Below are 20,141 nucleotides of genomic sequence, written 5' to 3'. Positions count from 1 at the left end.
CCCAGGAGTTCCACAGAGGAAAGCAGGCTCAGGGGCTGGTCCCTGCACCGCACGGGTGCTCAGCAGAACCAAACAGCAGAGTTCAGGGCTCTGTCTCTTGGGGAGAAATTTCTGTTTAGCAGCAATTAAATGGTCACAGACCTACGACCTGAAATTCTGCCCATCCATCAAACAGCAAGAAGCTCTCCAAGTTTCCCCAGACAGTCCCCCACTGCAGCTAAACTCCAACTTGGAGGAACAAACCTCTCTGTGCTCAGAGTCCCTGAGCTCTCAGAGGAGGCTGCTGGCAGAGTGCATTGGATGCAAAGCAAGACAGAGGTTTCCAATGTAGGCACTGACGTGCTATTAAGAGAAAACCAGCCAAAAAACACCACTCGGTGCTAACACTTCTTCACCACTGATAAGTCACTACGCCAAAGACATCAAGAGTTTTTTTTTTTCTAGGAGAAAAGCTACAACAGATCCTAGCGTCCACCCCTCTCACAAGTTTTATGCTATAGTGAGTTCTGACTTCCAGCTCCTTGGCGCTGTGTTTACGGTCAGTGCTCTGCAGTGTCCCCTCTGCAACCTGAAACCTCAGGCACACTCCCACATATCAAAGGAGAGCATCAGCCCCAGGAATGCAGGAAGGCTGTAACTCAGCTCCTCCCTGTGCATTAACTTTCAGACCACCAACCTCGAGAAGCAGTCTGGAGCAGGAGACCTGGCTCCTAAACATCAGTAAGTTTGGGGCTAATGGCACAGAAACTTCCATTAAGGTTACTTGGTTTCCAACCCTGATGACCTATCCCTCCCCTTGTTTTTAAGAAAGGGAAAATTCTGCCTCCCAGAAGCTACCAGGCTGTCAGCAGTTAGGATAAACACAAGAAGTGAGATTCCCATCTAGCCTCAACCTTCACATTATTCATGGATGTTACAAACAACAGTTTTAAGTCTTGAGTATTCCTTTGATTAATCACCTACACTTTTTGAAATTTATTCAGCAGAAGACAGGAATAAAGTTTCCAAGGAAGCAGAGGGAGTAGTAGGGTTTGGTTAGAGAACAGATGCATCCAACTGCTAGTCATCAGCATACTAGGAAACATCATTCCCCTTAACATTCACTTGAAATTCAAGATGAAATCATCCCCGTCCAACACCAGAGCCCTTCTGGTATCCAAAAGTTTTGCAGTTCTACCAGCAATTTGGCTTCACTGATCTTAAACTGAGCCGTAGCGGATGTTGGGTCTGTGAATACCTCTGCTATGTTTCCTCTCTCCGAGAGGAGGACAGCTGTTTTATTTCATTAGTATCACTTTCCAATTGCTAGGGTGGCTGTGCTTGACCTCGGCAGTGGTCCTGGGGATTGAATCACCCTGCCTATGTTCCAGAGCCAACCTTGACATGCTATTCCACACCTCATCAGTGAATGCCCCATTTTTGTTTTGTCTGTTCTGCAAAAATAATCAGATTTTCATTACCTACTGGGTTAAATCCCTACAGAGCTAGGTGAAGGCAAAGTTTCCAGAGAGATATTTTGGCTAACGGCTGCCTGGGGAACACCAATTCCCTTTAAGGCTTCTCTACCATGTCAAAAATAGCACGTCAAAGATTTCCTCCATAAAAAATAAATTAATCTTAGTCTCTTTTCCTCCATAAAAACAACTGGGGTAAAGCCATGCATATTTTGAGCTAGGACAATTAACTGTTAAGCTACAAGGAACTGTCTAATCTTTGAAAACCTCTTGTATAGAAAAGAACTCTGAGAAAATTAAATTAAAAAGCTATAGGTATCCTGGCTACCTCACTGTTTAGGCATTATTTGATATTAAACAAGTGGCTGAAGACATTCTGAATCTGATTTTTCAAGATCTTTTGCCGAGCTGACCTTCTTTTTCCCCCTTAAGAGATGCAGTGAGCCCCATCTAGTGGGTTTCTGAGTGCATGCCATCTCAAACTCCCTGTAAAACACAAACTCTTCACTGTTGGCATGTGCTTTAGAACAGAAATTACCACCTGCCACCAGTGACTAACAGCAACAGATCTCACACGAGATCTAAAACTGTTGGCAAGAGACATACAAATTGCCCTACAGATTATCCCCGATGCTAACATTTAAGACGCTGCTAGGTGGAAACTGATATTCCAGCTACCAGCTTTAATGCCACCCAGCAATAACATTGCTTTGCTCCACGTCACTTTGGAAACGCATGCAAAGCTACACGGTGCACACCACTCTGATCAAAGGGTTTTGCTCTCTGAATAATTTAAACACAGCAGAAGAGTGGAATGGTATTTTTGGTAAATTCTGAAGTGATTTCAGAGGATCTTTCTTTGGACCCACACTGGGATACAGATAAAGCTTTGCTATTTTGATGCCAGAGCAGGTTCAGAAACAGGAAAGGACGCAAGTAAGTTACAAGAACTTCCAAATAATTTTCTCAAAAGTTTTAAAATTACTGCAGCATAAGTTGCACCCTTGAATCTGTGGTCAGAGACAAAGGGGCTTTCTGTAGAGAATTCCAACTCCCACCTTACTGCTGTTTCCAGCTTTTGACTCGCATTTACAGGCATGGGTTTCTTGGAGGATCACGCGTTCCAGAAAACCTGTCAGAGGCAGATTAATTGTTGAACCAATGGCACTGAAAGAGGAATACTGCAGCATCTGCTTTAACAGATGCTTCTTCAGAAGCATTTTAATCCATGTTATGTAACAACTTTTTTTTTTTTAGATTTGGTTTCTTTCTGAATGAGTCACACTCAAGCATGTCAAGCTCCTGTCACCTTGATGTAAACCTCATGAATTCAACACGACTTTAGTTTTAACTTTCAGACAGGAGTGTTTGAAAAGACACAAATCCCCTGAAATATCTAAAGAGCCAGAAGTACATGCAAAAGAGGGCATGTCCTGTAATTATTTTTTTCTTCTTCTTAGGCTTACAAAATTTCTGTGACAATGCCATAAAAATGAAGCTAAGAGAAGGGAATAAATTGAGCAAATAAGGCTGCAGCAGCTCTTAAGACCTATCTGTAGATTAGTTCTCTAATCTGGTCTGGTTCAATAGAAAAAAATGAATGGTTGATCACACGGAATATGAGACTTCCCAGAAAATCCCACCTAGCAAACAGAACGGACAGAGGCATATAACCAACTTTACACTGCTCCAAATATGATTTTGCAACGAAACAAGCTTCTGTTCTGAGAATCTTGCTTTTGTGAAACTAAATATTAAGACAGGGATTTTAATATTTCTAGATTAAGGTAACTGTGCACAGCTTGCCCAAAATAAACTGAAAGCACCGTAAAAAAATAAATTTATTACCCAACAGCACAAACAGAAATTTATTCAGTCTTCAACGTTCAGAGATCCTCTTCCTTAATGGGGAAAAAGAAATGAACATCATCAGCACCACGATGAAAATACGCAGATGACGGTCACATCAAACATTCTGGGGAGGAAAACCCTAAACCAAGTTAAACACTATAGATGGGCATTGAAATATATTTATATTACTATTAACTTAGAGACATCTTTTAAGATACATCTATTGTTTTATATCCTGCACCAGTATTTCGCTCTTTGAGAGTCTTTTTTGCTGGGCTAAGTCTGAGTGTTTGAAATCTGCATTCCTGATGAACTGTTCTCGAGCTCTGCTGGAACCAGGAGTGCATGTACCCATTGTAGAAGTCAACTGCTCTAAGCTTCTTCTTTAGCACAACTGTTTTGATTCCAACCCAGCCTTCCTAAAAATAAAAACAGAAGTGTTTAAATATAATAATCTTTAGTTTACCACATTGACTTACAAACACATTTTGTTTACTGCCATCAAGTTTACTTTATGAGTCAAAATTCTCACTTGCAAACAAGAAGACTTTGTGAAAATTAAAAGTTCTTTGTGGCATCAAATAAAAAGAATGATGCTAAGCTAAACTAGTTCAGTGAATAACAACAGACAATTAAAAGCTAAGCTACACAAAAATATTAAAAAAAACCTCACATAAAACAAGCAGAAGCCTACCTTGCAACGAGCTATCAGCGTTTGGGACACTTTATGGTATAGTAGTGAACCAGGAACAGCTTCATCATCATTTAATACTTGGTCTAAAAGCAAAGCAAGAACATCTTGCATTTTTATATAAGCAAGCAAAAAGTTTGAAACACACCTCTTAAGCGGAATTACCCTGAATTACTATTTTGCTTGAAAATACTTTATTGTATTCTGTGTTTTATTAGATAGAAATGAGCTGGAAAGCATCAGAACAGTCATTCTCAAGCACTGCTCCCTGTCTCATCCACAAGTAGCCAAACATCAGCACTCAGAACACACAAGGCTCTCAGACTCACTGGCGACTACAGAAAATGGTTTAAGTGCAGTACACACAGGGATAGCTTTCCTCTTGAGAGATCCACAGACAATGGCATTAGAAGAGGATCTCTCAACTCATTATAGGATTAAAATCCTCAAATATCAGGATTCACAGGACTATGCCTGCTGTTCACTCAACATCATCACAAAGCAGGATTGTCCTTAAAATTCATCTTACGCTTGTCTTTGGGCTCACAAACTTACTAGAATCTGAACAGATGTGAAATTTAGTTCTACTGGAGTCCCAGGAAGCAGTATTTGTTTAGTACAACTGTGTACAATGTACAAAATTGTACAAGATTGTACTAACAATCTGTACAAAGCTAATGCTTACAAAGACCCAAGAATTTAACTTTACAGATTTAATTAAGAGTACGTACCAGCAAAACCAGGAATATTATCCACTTCCACAAAATCCATAAGCTTAACAGGACTACCCTTCCAGAGTGTCTGCAAAGGAAACTGGAAACAGAAGCAACTTGAGTTTCAGCCATCAGTTAAAATATCTAAAACTCAGATCTGCTGGAGGACAGAAAAGGGGTTACAAAAATCCACTCTTACCATGCTTCCTATTGCACGATGCAGCCGAATTACTTGTGCAGCTGTTTGCTCTTCCCATTTTATACAACTCTTAGCTACAGATACTTTAGGAGCTAGAAGAATAAGAAATGAAAAGATTTAGTACTTTGTTTTGCATCTTTTTGCACACAAATAGCTGTATTGGTTTCATCCTGATAAATGGAAGGTTCACAGTCTAGCCCTAAGTACTTTACAAGTTCTTTTCTCCATTTGTTGTTTGTAACAACCCAGGTTGGCTTACTTATCTTTTATTCCCAGTTGCCCTCTTAAGTACACAGTGCAAACTCAATGCATATTTACAAGCACAGCTGAGCACTTTTGTTGGTATTACAAACATGAAGAGTAATAAATCAGATCAGATTTCATGTCATTGCTAGAGATTTGATGTTGCACATGAAACATCTGGGAAAGAACAAACATTGATGTAGCAAATTTGAAGAATTCTGAGGGGAGTTTCCCTCTGACTAAGCCAGAGGCAGCAGCGGGAAGATCATACTGAGAAAAGTATCTAAACAAATAAAACCCAGCCTGGTAGGAATAATCAGTTCTTCAGCTATAAAAGAAAAAGAAAAAAAACGAACAAGTTGTATTAGATAAAATGTGTACCTACCAAATGTTACTCCTTCTTTTGGTTGTTCTTTTTTATTTTCTAAGCTTTCAGGCAAGTGTTTCAAAACTGACAGGAGCTGCAAAATATTTTTTGTACAGAATTTTAGCAAATACAAATGCAGGATTTAATTTTTCATCAGTAAAACTTCCTCATAAGATAAGGGAAAATTTCTAAGGAAAATTGTGTCACTATATTCAGAAGCCTTATGTAATATAAACAAACACAGTAAATACATTATTTCTACTGAATCACAATTAAACAAACAAATATTCTTTTCTGGATGATCAGCAGTCTGATGTTCACCCTAGAACAGCATGGAAGCTGATACTTAAGCTGAAAAACACATATTTGTTTCAACAAAAGAAGCAACTGCAGTGTTTCCACACAAAGCATGCAAGTTCCTCACTTACTAGAAGAGCAACACACAGGACCATCACCGATGACTCATTACACACCACTCAGCTTTCCTCTTACTACAAGAAAGAGCTCACAAACACTAATTTTCAGATCACTCTCCTCCTAACAATTACAGTCAATGCAGAACAAGATTAAAATAGTAGGTTACAAATGTTAAAAGCAAAGTATTCATCAGAAGTGGCAAGTAGCGTGCATGACTTTACCATGTTTGCACCCATCTTTGCAAGTATCTCTTCCAACTCCTTTGTAGTACAGTGGGGAGGAACAGCAAACTCTTCTTGCTTAATAATTGGACCTACATCAAACCTACAAGGCAGAAAACACACAAGTGTACTGCAGGAAAAACTCTATTAACAGTTCAAAAGCATACATTAAATACATTAACTCCGTTACTCGTTACCTTTCGTTCATCTATTTGACAGTGCAAGAAAACTAAATTTTAATATTTGGCCCAACATGGCAAAAGAAAGCTGGATACATCTTATATAGGTAAGCAATACTCAAGTTTCAACAAAGCCAAGTTTACAGTTCACAAGTACAAGACTTCAAAAGAAACAACCTGAGATATTCAGGAAGAATTTTTCACACTTCTGAGATCTACTGTTAGTCAAGAATCTAACAAAGAAAAGATCAAGCTATGACAACGTGTTTTTACAAGCCATCCAAGCGAGAGTTTGTGCTAAAGCTAAAAAACAGATGATACATCCCTCATCCCTTGGCAAGCAGTTTATTGCTCTCTCTTACAGTCACATGTTACGGGCAACTCTGAAGTCTGAAAACTCACTCTTTTCTGTAACATCACACCAAATTGTTAATCCAGCTGTGTGACTATCTGTACTGTGTCTGCTCCCTGTAATAATGCTAAAAGTTAGAGAACAGGGCTGGGATTGCTGCTGCTGGCAACAATCTAAACAGGCTGAAGGTGCTACCAAACCTGCTACACACTGCTACAATAAAAAGGTAAATCCTTTTTATTATTTACATTATTATACTTTATTTCTGAAATAAGCTAAAGACACAGCTTTAATATTGGCTACACATTTAAAGAAACAAGATTACTGGGAATCAATTTCTACAAAAGAGCAGCATTTTGCCTGGCGTGACTACTGAGTACTTCCATCAATAAAAACTATTTCTTAAAAGCCCTTAATACAGCAGTCTGGAGTACAAATCATGAACTCATTAAATACTGTATTTGTGGGAAGTCTGATACGGTCAGATTAAAGTTTCCAATATTCAAGTTTGAAACCCTTCAACACATACGTTTTAAAGAAACTATCGATTACACAGAACAGCAGCAGCGAGTTGTTTTGAGAAACACGTCTAACATACCTCTTTGGTCTGATTTCCATAATTGTCACCCCAGTCACTTTGTCACCATGAAGAATCGTGTGGACTATCGGTGCAGGACCACGCCATCGCGGGAGAAAGCTGGGATGGACATTCAGCACGCCACTGAAATGGAGTATTTTAAAGTTAGAACAGGAACAGAACTGAAATGTATACAAATGGGTGTGCAGCATTGATTATTACACTGAGGCTACCTTAGGAATTATTTGCTCAGACTTTCTGACGTGTTACTGGTTTATGCACTTAAAGGAAAATTCACACTACATAATCTTCAGCTTCTCAGTGAAGACAGAAAGGGAGACGAGAAGGAAATAAGGTAAATGTATTATGCTGAACATCTCCGTAGCTCTCCATCAACACAGAGATAGAAGCAGGACTCAGGCTAAGCAGATAACCGTTGGGAAGAAGCTCACCTTGCCTGCTACAAATCACGGGCACTGATTACAGTGACATTCAGAAGTGAAGCCTCTTTTTTTCTAATGAAGCAGTGACAGATGTCTTGTCAACCCACTTACTATGGGAACTGCAGAATAAGGTCCTCGCTTAGGAGCCGTCCAAAGGATGCCACCACACCAACATCAAACTGCCCCACAGGCCCCGTGTGCGGCCACTCGTGAACAGGCAGCTGGAGCTCCTGGGCACAGCTCTTCACGGGCAGGCCTCTGGGCAGGCGGGAGGGCAGGGTCACCACCTCCAACCTGGACACGAGCAAGTCCTTGCTGGGCTCCCTGAGGTGGACAAAGCACTGAAGGACTCATGCAGGCAGAGCTAAGGAGAGACAAAGGCTGGCTCACACCCACCCCTTGCTGCGGTCCGTTTCCACAATGCCCACCTCTTCAAGTCCTATCCACTAGATGGTCCCCAGCCCCCTCACCACCCCAGCCTCCCCTTTCAACCCCAAACCCTCTCAATCCCAAACCCTGTCCCCAGTCTCCACAATCCTCACCCCCCCTCCAAACCCCGTCCCCTTACCATCCCTGCTTCTTCTCCACGGTCCCACACGTATCTCCACGGTCCCTATCCCACCCTATGGCACCTCCCCTCCCTTCCACACCAACCCACGGGCCCTGCCCTCCCCCAGCACCCCCTGAACCCCATCCCTGCCCCTCCCCCGACCCCCTCAGCCCCTTCCCTTCCCCATTCCTTCCGCCCCCAGCCCTCCCTCCTTCCCCTCAGCCCGAACCCTCTCCCAACCCTACCTCCCCTCACCCCCAGCCCTCCCCCATTCCCCTCAGTGCCCCCCCAGCCCTCGCCCTCCCTCACCCCCCTCACCCCCTTTCCCCCAGCCCCTCCCCACACCCCCCCCCAATGGCGGCAGCCAGGACTCCGGGCGCTAACCGAGCAGTACCTGGCGGCCTGCAGGGCTCTCAGGGCAGTGACGGCGAAGCGGTCGGTGCCGAAGAAGAGCACCCTCCATGGCGGCTCCCTCCGGGCCCCGCCGCCCGCCGCCTTCAGCCCCTCACGCCAGGCCCGCAGCAGCCGGCCCCGCATGGCGGCGCTTCCGGCGCCCCCGGGGGGACGTCACAACATGGCGCCGCTGAGGCGGGGCCGCCATGTCGGGGCGGGGAGGAGGGCTGTCAGCCTTAGGTGCCGCCTCCACGCCTCGGGGTTTTATGGTGCGATCACCGAGTAATTAGGGTTGGGAAATCGCTTCAGGATCAGCTGGTCCAGCCACCGATGTCGCCCACTAAACCGTGTCCCCAAGCACCACGTCCAACCTTGGACACCCCCAGGGATGGTGACTCCACCACCTCCCTGCACAACCCGTTCTGACCACTTAGAATAAAGTTGTCCTAATTTCCACCCTAGCACACCTTGAGGCCATTCCCTGTAGTCCTATCAGTGGTTATCTGTGAGAAGAGGCCGACCCCCAGCTCCCCACACCTCCCTTTCAGGTCATTGCAGAGAGCAATGAGCTCTGCCCTCAGCCTCCCCTAGACTGAACACCCCCAGTTCCCTCAGCCGCTCCTCACAGGGCTGGTGTCCCAGGCACTTCACCAACTTCGTACCCCATTTCTGGACACATTCCAGGGCTTCAATGTCCTTCTTGTAGTGAGAAGCCCACTCCGTGCTGCTCCACCCTCATCTTCATGTAAATTTACTGCTTGGCATCAGTGCTGAGTTAACACAAAGAAATATCCAGGCAAAAAGGAGTGCTAACACTGCAGCCACTGGTTCTTCCCTTTCTCCAACGCAGATGGGCAGCTGCAGTGTTAATTTCTGTGGCTGGCCCAGCAGACAGCTTTGTTTTAACAGTGATTATAATTTGAAGAATGTTTTCTTGTAAGTCATGAGGTCAGGATAATCACTTAAAGAACTGTCTTCTCCCATAACATAAGAAACAAAATATTTTATCATTCTGCTGAGGACATTCTTTTCCCCCATGGGAAGATGGTTTATTTGTGTGGATGTTCATTTAGTGTAAATTACACACGCAATTCCCTATACATCTAAATGACGACATAGCCTAGTGCCTTTGACATGAGGCATTTCTCAAACAGAGTACATGAGAATCTGGGAACAATTTATATATGCCAGTGAAAACATGTAAATTATGTGGAAATAAGAGGACAGTTCATGTCAGGAGGATGCACCAGGGAAGGATTATTAAGGAACATGAGATTTTGTGCCACATTAAATAGCACTATGCATTTTTACTCCCTCTTTCTTATCTGTTTGGCCATCATCAGGGCTTTTTCCCTTCTGACACAGAGTATGCCTCCATCTCCACTGGTAGAAACATAGGAGAACTGATGGGAAAGTGTAAATGAGAAAGGTAATAAAAGAGCCAAACAATCCTAAATGTGGTGATTATGTCCCATACATTCCAAGAAAAGGAGAATATTAAATGCCAAGATAATTTCATAGTTGAGTGTCAACGCATAAAAATCAATTGCTCCAAAAAGCTTAATGCTCTGTTATTAGTGGAGCCCCATGAAAATCCTCAGTTCTGTAACATCCAGGCCACTCTGTGCAATTCCAGTCAGCTCATGTCAGGGTGTGTATATTTCTGGGGAAAAAAAAAAAAAAGAAAAAAAAAAAAAGAAAAGATAAACAAGAGGGGAACAAGGATGCAGGAATGGCTTCTGTTCAAGAAGAGATTACAGTAACCTGCATATTTCTGCTTGCAAAACAGATGTGAGGAGAAGGGCAGGCTGGGAGCCTGTCTGATCATTAATAGTACGGGGCTGGTAAACAAGGAACAATTAGTTGTTGCACAAAACTAAGAGATTGCAAGAAGTATTATCAGGCACTTACTGCTATCAGGCTCCACAAGAGAGGAAGTAGTGTTTCACACAGTGTGTAATTTGACCACATAATTATCTCAGATGCTGAAAATATTCATGTTTTCCAAAAGCAGAGGGAGCAATTCGGGAAAGAATTGACTGATGGACGTGGCTAGATGTGCAGTGGCTGGCTTAGACCTGAAGCAAAGGCTGATGGTGTGGGAGAACATTGATTGTTCTCATCACTAGCATTACGCCCTTGCATGGACTAAACTGAAGAAAATGTTCTGTGTGGTGCAGGAAAATATCCGCTGAGATCTTGGGTGAAACCCTGGATTTATCACCAACACTTCGTGGCCTTCAGAACAGCCAGGAACATACCACGCGTGTTTAAAAGGCACAAGCACCATCCAAAAGCTGGCAGTTTAAACCCAGCACTCAAGTGCTGCTCAATATTAATATTTTGCTCTTAGATCCAAGCACATGAAAAGTGAAAAGTGCCAGTGGCACATCTGCACTGTGTAAGGAGCTTTGCCTTCTATCTGAACAGAAGTGAGGTGAATTTAAGCCTTGGAGAGGTATTCTCAGTTCTGTCTGTAGTTAAGGCTCCTGGAAATACTTCAAGTCCATGCTGGGCTTCTGCCAGGCTTACTCATGAAATAATTAATATTTCAGTTGCCTTACATTTATGAAGTGGACTTAAATTCACTCTAACATAACTTAATCCCAAGTAATCCATCCTCAGCTCTGATGCAACCATATAATTCAAACAGTCTATTGTTGTTCTATGCCTTGTCCACAGTGTACATGACATTTAACTAAAGATTTGTCTGGGTGCGTTTTTTACAGCAGGGAAAGCAATAAATTATTCAAAAAAAAAAAAAAAAAGGGAAAAACGAAAAAGAAAAAAAAAGAAAGAAAAAAAAAAAGAAAAAGAAAAAAAGAAAAGCAGCTTTCCTGCTGGATTTGAACTCTGCTTTTGTACATGGAAAAAAAAATACTCTGAATGTTTAGTTATTCTGTAACCAGGCATTTCGGGTCAAAGACACAGAAGGGATCAAAAAAGATAAGCAAAATTAAAATGTCAAGGTCAAAGGAGTTCTTCCTATGAGTAGTAAAGACAAATCTTAGGAGGAAGCAGAACACAAATCAACGTCCTATCTACACTTTGCTTCCTAGCCAAAGACACTGAAAGTGTCTCCAAGAAGTAAAGAGATATCTCTCATTAAAGAGTGCCAGTGTTGTCAGGGGAAGCTTGAAATAAAACACTCACACTGGTTGCTGAAAAGATTGCTTCTGAGCAGCACCGAGGCAGGACAGTGCCCAGACCTCTGTGCTACAGAGCTGCTGAAGCTGCCCCTGACTTCCCAGGGGCTGCAGGCACTCTGCCTCTGCTGGTCAGGTTTCTGGCCATGGCTTCAGAGGCTTTGGATTAGGGAAATGCCCAACACCATCGCGACCAGCTTCCAAAAATCTCTAAATTATTATCTATTAAGTCAAGCTATGTAGGAACCTGGGATGAAAAGGGACCTGCTGGGGCTTTGCAGTCCTGTCCTGATCCAGCCCCTTCTTTGCCATGGTTAGCTTCTCCATCCTTCTCCTTGGAGACTGTGCTACGCTGGCCAGGTGTCTTTTTAAATGACCCAAAATGAAATGAGGAGGGAAGAGAAGATGATATGCAGCGTGGTGTGCTGTCCCTCCTCATTTCCAAGAGGATGTGTCTCTGAGTGCGAGCCCTGACCCGAGCCCTGCCAGGCTGACACTGACCAGTGAAACCCTTCTGTCTCTGGGTGACGTTGCACAGGGGTAGCCAGGGGAAGCTCTGAGTCGGATGTAGAGTGGGATTCAAAAGATTAATCATTCTGGAGCAGGGCTGCAATGCCAAAGGCACTTTATTTCAAGCTGGAAAACACCAAGAACAGAGTGAACATGTGGAGACTCCCCTTAAGCTGAAGCTAACCAGTGCTAGCTGTGTGCACAAAGCCCATTACTGAGAGGGATCCAGCTTGGATATCCATGGATCAGGAAGCGCACCAAGACTGTATTGAAAATGAATCCTCTTCCCCAAATGTGTCTGGCACAGAAAGACACCACACAAGACTTCTCGAGCTGCAAAGCCTCTTGGCAGTCTGTTAACTTGGCCAACTCAGATGCTTGTTACCTTTAACACAGATGGCACAATCTCTGATGGGTGCTTTGCGTTTGCGTGCAAAACCAAGCACTCTTTAAGATGCTCCAAGCTCCTTAGAATGACTATTCACTTTAAAAAAAAAAAAAAAAAAAAAAGGGCGATTGCCTGCTTATCAGGACACATTTCCTTTATGCAGTGAGGACGGAGCCAGGCAGAACGAACAGTATCCCTTATTTTAACCCCTGGGGTAACTTATTACAGTGCCATTTTACTCGGCATGCTCTTTTAATACTGATAATGCCAATAGCTTGAGCAAATAAACTGCATGTTTCCTACGGTTCATTCTTTGGGAAAAGGTCGTTCACCCTGTGCTGTAAATGGACCCACTAAAGAGGTGTGTTTTTTTCAGGGACCGGAGCAAACCTCACCTGTTGGACTAGCCTTCATGCATGACTCAGGAGCAGAGTGAATCACAGCCCGTAGCACTCGGAGAGGAGGAGGACGACGGGCAACCTTGTCACCGTAGGAAGGCGCTGACGGGTGCTCAGGACAGACGTCTTCAGACGGCAGGGCTCGCAGAAGAAATGTAGCTGCCCCTCTCCTGGGAACTGCGTGTTTCTGGTGAGTTGGCTGAGATTAGCTGACATTCCTGGTGCGCTAGCTGGTGGGTTAATTTATAGCTATTGTTAATGGGTTCGTTTCTTTTGGTTAGGAAGCTCAGCTCCTCATAATTTTAAGTAAAGGCTGCGTGACATATTTAAGAAGAGAATGAATGGGAAGGGAGAAGCAGGCTGGGATAACTCCTGCATATAAACAGCCTGGAAAATACCTAATATAACTTAGATTTGCTTTTTAACTTCTGGCTTTACAAAGGTTGAAAAATACTTCAGTCTGCTTTCTTGTTTCAATGTTTTAAATGCTAAGCAATTGTAGTGTGTTCTTTAAGTGATCTCAGTCCTCAATGTACCTTTACATACACAAACCTGTCCATCTGTGTCTCCACGGTGTGACACTGTATGTCCTGTATGAATCCCAAAGACAGGGCATCCCAGTTGGATAGAGTATTTGGAGTAACTGTCACATTCTAACACAGTCAGTTAAGATAACTATCAGAGAGACAGCCTGGAGGGCAAGAGGACACTAATTTACAAAGACTGGGACACCGTAAGCATAAAGTGTAATGAGTACAGAGTAGGAGGACCAGCAGGACGTTGTCATCCTACCAGAGGCTGTGCTTCATCATCTTTCCAGATTTTTTTTTTTCCATCTTAGTAGTAAGAAGCAGTCTCTTGCCATTTTTCTGTATTTTCTTGAGGTATCATAGGATGACACCAAATTCCACAGATCCTGGTTTTGAACCAGAGGATTTGGGATGGAAGAGGCGAGTAACTCCATTTATGAAGTACATGCAGCATAGAGCTGCAACTTGCACGTCAACATCCCATTTGAAAATAGGAAGGAAAAAAAAAAAAAAGAAAAAAAAAAAAAGGATGACATTGTTCAGGAATGAATATAACTCAAAATAGCATGGGCAAAATGTTTTCTTGAGAGCTGCTGGCCTGTTTGTTCCTTCCACCTCCTTCCAAACATGCCTAAAATGCATGAACTTTCTCTTCTTTGACTTCTCCATGCTGTACCCAAGCTGGGAAGCACCCTCTGTCTTCACAGGGCTGAGGGACCAAATCCCATAGCTTAGAGATGTCTAAGGCCTGAATTTATGGGTTTGCCCCATCCAGCAGAGGCCAGAGTGCCTGCTGAGACATGGGCAGGGCAACAGTGGAGAAGGCATCACCCTCTTACCTCGTGTCCTGGAGCAGTGCTCACCCAAGCTGGGATATGGAAAGCAGAGCAGCTCTTCAGGATGGCAGGAGGAGATGACTTTAAAAGATCCAAACTCTCCAGTGGGTGCCCAGCCTTGTGGGACTCACTGTTACTCGTTCTCTACTGGAGAACCTGGGTCAGCCACACGTGGAGGACTGGAGCAAGCTCTCCGCTGGGGTAGGCACACCGACCTGGGAGCACTTTGGTGAATGAAACTTCCAAAGTAGTTCGGTCAGCTCAACGTGGGTATCGAAGATCCTTACAAAAACAGGATTCCTGTAAAGGCTTTTACCTATATTTCCTATTAATACGAGATGGATACCCATTCTGCCACTGTATTCTTCCTGAGGCGCTGCTTTTAGCAGTCCTCCCGTGTGTCCCTGCTGTGCACGACAGCGGCAGTGCAGATACCAGGAGGTAGCCTGCAGGTTGTGAAGCACCTCAGGAGAAAACGAGCAACCTGCATGTCAAATGTTCTTGCTCGAGCAAATGATTAGACAGAAGCCTTGCACGGGAAGACTTTACACGTTCAAGTGGCACTTCTTATTAGGGTGTAGCAGACTTGTAAGTTGGTTTCATTGGCATCAGCACTCTATTTCCTCCTTTCTGTGGAGTGATCCATGTCAATAGCTAAAGCTTACCTGGACTGCAAGGTAATTGGCGTACCTAACTGCGGGGAGCAGCTTTATTCATATTTTCTGAAATACGGAACCAGAGGGGGGCACGTGAGGTATTTCAGAGCCCTATCCTCCAAGCATCGCTAACAGGCAGCTTTCTGGCAGGAGGGAGCAAGCCTGCATGCCTGGTTGGCTATAAAAAGTGAACTTTGAATTGTGAAGACATTGAGAAGGGGGGGTGGAAATAGTAGCAATCATTAGGTCTATAACCGATAGGACGAACGCTTGCCTGAGGAGTCAGCAGGAGTGTTATTGACACGCCTGGCGCCGCGGAACATGCTCGCGAGCGATTTCCAGGGAACAGTTTTAGGCAGTGCGGGGCCATGCTACGAGTGAGAATGAAAGTTGTGAGTATCAGGCAGTCACACAGGTCTTGGTCTTCATATAATAATTAATCGCCTGTGGGGCCAGCGTGTTCTTCACCTACGAGCGGGTGACGGTTCAGATGAGGCCAGCGAGCAGTGACAGCAGCTCTGCTCTCTCGTGGCTGAGCAGTGGGCTGGGTAGGTCCAACCTCACGGTCACGAGGTAACTTGCAGTGGACGATTTTCCTTGTCCCTGAGCCCATTCCTTCCCTTGGCAGTCATTAGTCCTCCGGGGAACACCCTAGTCATCAGTGCTAGCCCCTGCTGAGAGCCTGTGCTCAAGCCTCTTCCACCCACAAGTAGCTCGGCTCGGGGACCACCAGCTGGGTGGCCACATATTGGGGTTCAGGTGTCAAAACGCCTACGCCCAAGCTGTTCTTTTAGGGGCAACGTGGACGTAACTGCCCAAGCTCAGTTGGCCTTGCCTGCATCATGCACTGGGAGGGCAGTGCAGACACAGCCAGGCTATGGGGACAGGGCCAGGGGGGCTGGGAAGCCCTCTGCTCTGCTCAGGTCCTTCCAAAGGAGGCTGAGGAACTGAGTTGGACAAGCAGCTATAAAAGCTGGACTGATGCCATTGACAAATGAGGGACTAAAGGTCAAGGAGGAGCTTTCTGCTTCCCTGAGGGATGGGAGATACCTTTGCCTCAACGGCAAGCTGGCTAGTCCTCCTCTTGGAGCTGAGCCCTCTGCTTCCTCGTCTCCACACCCTTATTCTGCCATCCCTGGGCCGTCAGCAGATCATCACTGCCCACAAAATACGTATTCTCTGGGATCATGGCAGGGGAGCGAGGAAGGAGCCAGGTTATTTGGGGAGGGGCTGGCTCTAGCACCAAGCTCCCACCTGTACAGGGTCACCCAGGCGAGGGGTCCCACCCCAGCCCTGTGCCAGACCCACCCTGTGCCAGACCCCAGTGGCTCCCAGAGCCATTGCCTGTGTCTGCACCCCATCCTGGCAGCAAAAACTCACATCTGCAGAAATAAAAAGATTGCCCAGCTGCACAGGGACATCAAGTCCCCTTTCTGAATACAAAGCTGGAGCAGGGAGGGGCATCAGCATGAGCACAGGGTTGTTCAGAAGATCGTCGCTTCTAGTTGTACTCTTGTCTCGTCTTCTGTAGACACCAGAAAAGGAACATGCTGGCTCACTCTCTCCACTCCCTCTGCATGATAACGTCAGGGCACCACTGATAAAACCCATGGCACTGCACAGTGGGAGCTACAGGAAGGTACTGCGAGGTTGTTCCTCGCCTCTCACCTCTCTCTTTCCCAGGCATCTGCACACTGAACGCTGGTGAAGTCGTGATCCATCCGAGCTGCACGTACAAATATGAGGATACTCTGGATAATCCCCTTTTTCCTGCTGCAAGGTAAAGGCTTAGAGGACAGCAGTGTGGGTGAAGGAAGAGACACATGCCAAGGCTGAGCCTCTTCACAGATTCTCACCCACTCTGAGCTCAGCAGGGGCCACGACACAGCGTTGTGTGCAGGGCAGGCTCACAGGAGCTGGAGGCACACACGTGAGAGTCAGCAGCAGCCTGACCATGGGGAAAACTACACCCTAAGCCTTTGCTCACAGCAGCATTGCAACCTCTTTGACACCAGGGAAGACACCTGATGGTCACGGAGGTGACACACTCATGTTGTGACAGGGTGGCCACGCTCACGTTCTGGTTTCTTTGCAGACACAGAAGCTTTTCTGATGAAGAATGCCAAAATCAAGCTGTGTTTACAAGCCAGCCCGATGGACGAGAGTTTACTGCTGGAGGACTGTGACCCAGATTCAAATTTCCAGAACTGGTCTTGGCAGGGTGATTCCTTGAAGAATCACGGCACGCAGAGCTGCCTCTCTGTGCTGGAGGACAGCGGGGTGCAGACAAGCCCCTGTGACAGCACAGCTTCCACGGGCTGGGACTGCTCCAACTCATTGCTGTCCCCTCTGGGCAGCAGCCAGAGCTACCTGGTGGCAAGCAGGAAAGGAGTTAGTCTCGATAATGTGAGAGGCCTCAAGGCTCAGTGGTGGCAAGGTGTCACGGAGCGGAACGTCTGTGAGGAAAAAGCAGGTGAGTGCTGCCCACCAGGTCCTGGTGGTGCATCTGCACTGCCAGGGAAGGTGGGAGGGCACAGTCAGCATCCTGGGGGCTTTCCAGCCCTGGAAAAGCCCACTGTGATGGGACCTGCAGAAACACCACAGCCAGAGGCACCCTCTGCTTTCTGAGTACCTAAAATGAGGCTGTGCACTCTGAGCTTGGTTCTGCCTGCTTGGAGAGGTGTCGTGGGCAGCACCGGGGGCCGTTTCCTGACTGAAATATTGCAGTGAAAGACCTCTGTATCTCTCTGTTCTTCTCCTCCACAGCCAGGGCAGTGCAAGACAGCTACTTCTATGCAGCCCTCACCAGCACGCAGGTGTACGACCACACAGCATACAACTCCACCCTCGTGGCGGGTATGGATCCAGAAGAGCTGAGCAATCTGCTGTGGTTCTTCCGCACAGAAGACCGTAAGTCCTGCAGATGTTCCTGGGCTGAGTCCAAACAGAAATGCACAGTCCTTGGCCGGGAACCCTCCTGCCTAGCAGAGGTGCCTGAGGGAATTATCTGAGGAGGTTATTTACCCCAGGTGTATAAACCCTCGGCCTCACCTCCCAGAGAAGCAGGCCATGGGTGAAGTCAGGCTTGGGGCTTTGCTGTGGCAGGGTCTTCTCCCAGAGAGGGCTTCAGCCTCTTTCCAGGCATGTGCTGCCAAAAGAGCAAAGGTCTGAGATCACCAGTGATTTTGGCAGGGTGACGGGAGGAGATCAATATGAGTGGGTCAGTGCCCCGAGGGTCAACTTCAAAGCCACAAAACTCAAGGGCAGAGCATCTGCTGCCATCCACACTGCACATCCCGTATTCTGGGGCAAAATCCACCTTCCTGAGCGTGGCAGTGGTGAGAAAGGCTGCAAGAGAGGAGGGTTTTTTAGAGCAGTGCTCGTGGTGGGGTGCTGCACCTCTCGGCCTTGCTCCCACCCTCGGGCACAGCCTCTCACAGCTTTCAAAAGTGGAAAACCCATGTGGGGCAGATTAATGAGCTTGGAAAGCACCTGGCTGGGCTCTGCAGACCCCTGCTCTGTGCATGCTAATGCTGCCTCTCCGTCCTTCCCCCAGCATCATCGTGGAATTACTCCGTCCTCGCGCTTTCCTTCGTGGCCACGATTTTGGGTCTTGTCCTCCTGGGCATTAACATTACACGAAACAGGTGAGTGAGGAAATTTCAGGGTGTGGTGGTGCACTAAGGACCTCAAACAGATGACATGGGGGGTTGGCTGGGCAGGAACAAGCATTGAGGGATGGAGAGAAGAGCAAAGACAAACTTCCTTTGACCCCTGCTTCACCATAAAACCTTCCTTACCTTCCTGCTCTCCTCATGTGCCACTCAGAACATGCACCTTCACTTCTCTGTGCCCTGGATCCTCACCAGTAAAGCATGTGCAAAAGCACTGGCCAGCCCAAGAGTGGTTTTGGGAGGAAAATGCCGCTAAATGTGTGTATTTGGGGTGCCCACCCATAAATATAGGGGCACACAGGACTGAAGCAGAACTCCCCAGCCATCTGCGATCCCACAGTGCTTTCAGCCCTGCATCTGAGGAGTAACTCGCTGCCTTCTGGAGCGAGAAAACACACGAGGGGCCGAGCTTTCACCCTGAGATAACCCTAAAAGTGATGCTGCAGGTCTGCCCGGCCATCCTCTCATTTTAACGACAGCTTGCTGGGTGTTACTGCCTTGCTTTAAGCAGCGTGGTGCGCTGTGCTCTCCAAGTGTAAACACTGGGGCTGTGTGTACTCAGACACTTCAGAGCACTTTGGTGACACAGCATGGCTGGCAGCACTTCCCCCTAAGCAGCTAACGCCTTCCCGGGGCCAAGCACGCAAAGGGATGGATGTAACAGCACCTCGGGCACGTGCCCCAAACGTGGGCCGAGCTCGCTGCTTCTCTCCTTATCTCTTTTTCATGTTTTTCCTGCAGGAAGAGGAAGATCCACATGTACAAAGAAGCAGTGCAAGCTGCCCAGCAAGCCGAGCTGGAAGCCAAGCAGGCCCTGATACCGGTGCAGGAGTACAACCCGGGCAGCCCACAGCCGCGGGAGCCGGCGCTGCAGGAGGAGAGGGCAGGGGAGGTGCTGGTTCAGTGGAAGGACGGGACGGTCACCACGCTGTACAAGGAGAGCTCAGAGGATGCCATGTAACAGCGGCTGGGGTCCAAGCATTTATCCTCAAAGGAAAGCATCAAAATGTCTCGATTCACACTGAAGATGGGGAAATTTAACAATGCAGTTTAGCCTGGGGAGGGGAAAAAAAAAACAAAAAAAAAGAAAAAAGAAAGGAAGCAGCAGAGCTGCATCAGCAGAAGTAGCTCTGGACCCTCAGAGCTGTGCCTCCCATATTTTAGCTCCATCTGGGTGCTCTTTACCCGCTGCTCTCAGCTGCCTCCAGGCTTCCCTCCCTCCAGCATCGCCCCCTCGCCCAGATGCCGCCCGCCTGCGCTGGCAGGGCTGGGGGCTGAGGCACCAGGGGCTGGGGGCTCGCCACGGTCAGCTGGGGAACAGGCCCTCAGGAAAACACCGACACCGAAGCAGAG

The 20,141-nt window shown here is 46.4% G+C and overlaps 2 protein-coding genes and 1 long non-coding RNA gene across 3 annotated transcripts; 1 reads left to right on the top strand and 2 right to left on the bottom strand.

Annotated features, from left to right (window-relative positions):
• Nucleotides 1–3,223: 3,223 nt before the first annotated feature.
• On the bottom strand, nt 3,224–8,802 carry MTFMT (mitochondrial methionyl-tRNA formyltransferase). The gene is given in 10 exon segments (XM_082769647.1): nt 3,224–3,556; nt 3,558–3,724; nt 4,000–4,082; nt 4,728–4,809; nt 4,909–5,000; nt 5,537–5,612; nt 6,157–6,259; nt 7,286–7,408; nt 7,819–8,031; nt 8,652–8,802. Coding segments are annotated over 10 exon segments (1,113 nt in total). The 5' UTR covers nt 8,795–8,802; the 3' UTR covers nt 3,224–3,525.
• Nucleotides 8,803–9,676: 874 nt separating this feature from the next.
• LOC309882127 lies at nt 9,677–14,890 on the bottom strand. Its single transcript, XR_014318237.1, has 3 exons — nt 14,462–14,890; nt 13,090–13,322; nt 9,677–10,313 (listed from the first exon to the last, which is right to left on the bottom strand). It is a non-coding gene; the product is annotated as an uncharacterized lncRNA (long non-coding RNA).
• Nucleotides 13,149–19,762, top strand: SLC51B (SLC51 subunit beta). Its single transcript, XM_082768833.1, has 6 exons — nt 13,149–13,282; nt 16,798–16,894; nt 17,210–17,587; nt 17,881–18,024; nt 18,671–18,761; nt 19,530–19,762. The coding sequence occupies exons 2-6, from the start codon at nt 16,855–16,857 to the stop codon at nt 19,747–19,749; spliced, it is 873 nt and encodes a 290-aa protein (XP_082624959.1). The 5' UTR covers nt 13,149–13,282; nt 16,798–16,854; the 3' UTR covers nt 19,750–19,762.
• Nucleotides 19,763–20,141: the final 379 nt, after the last annotated feature.

The sequence above is a fragment of the Aythya marila genome (assembly GCF_965140915.1).
Source record: "Aythya marila genome assembly, chromosome: 11".
In the NCBI taxonomy this organism is placed as follows: Eukaryota; Metazoa; Chordata; class Aves; order Anseriformes; family Anatidae; genus Aythya; species Aythya marila.
This window is presented reverse-complemented; position numbering and strand designations above follow the sequence as displayed.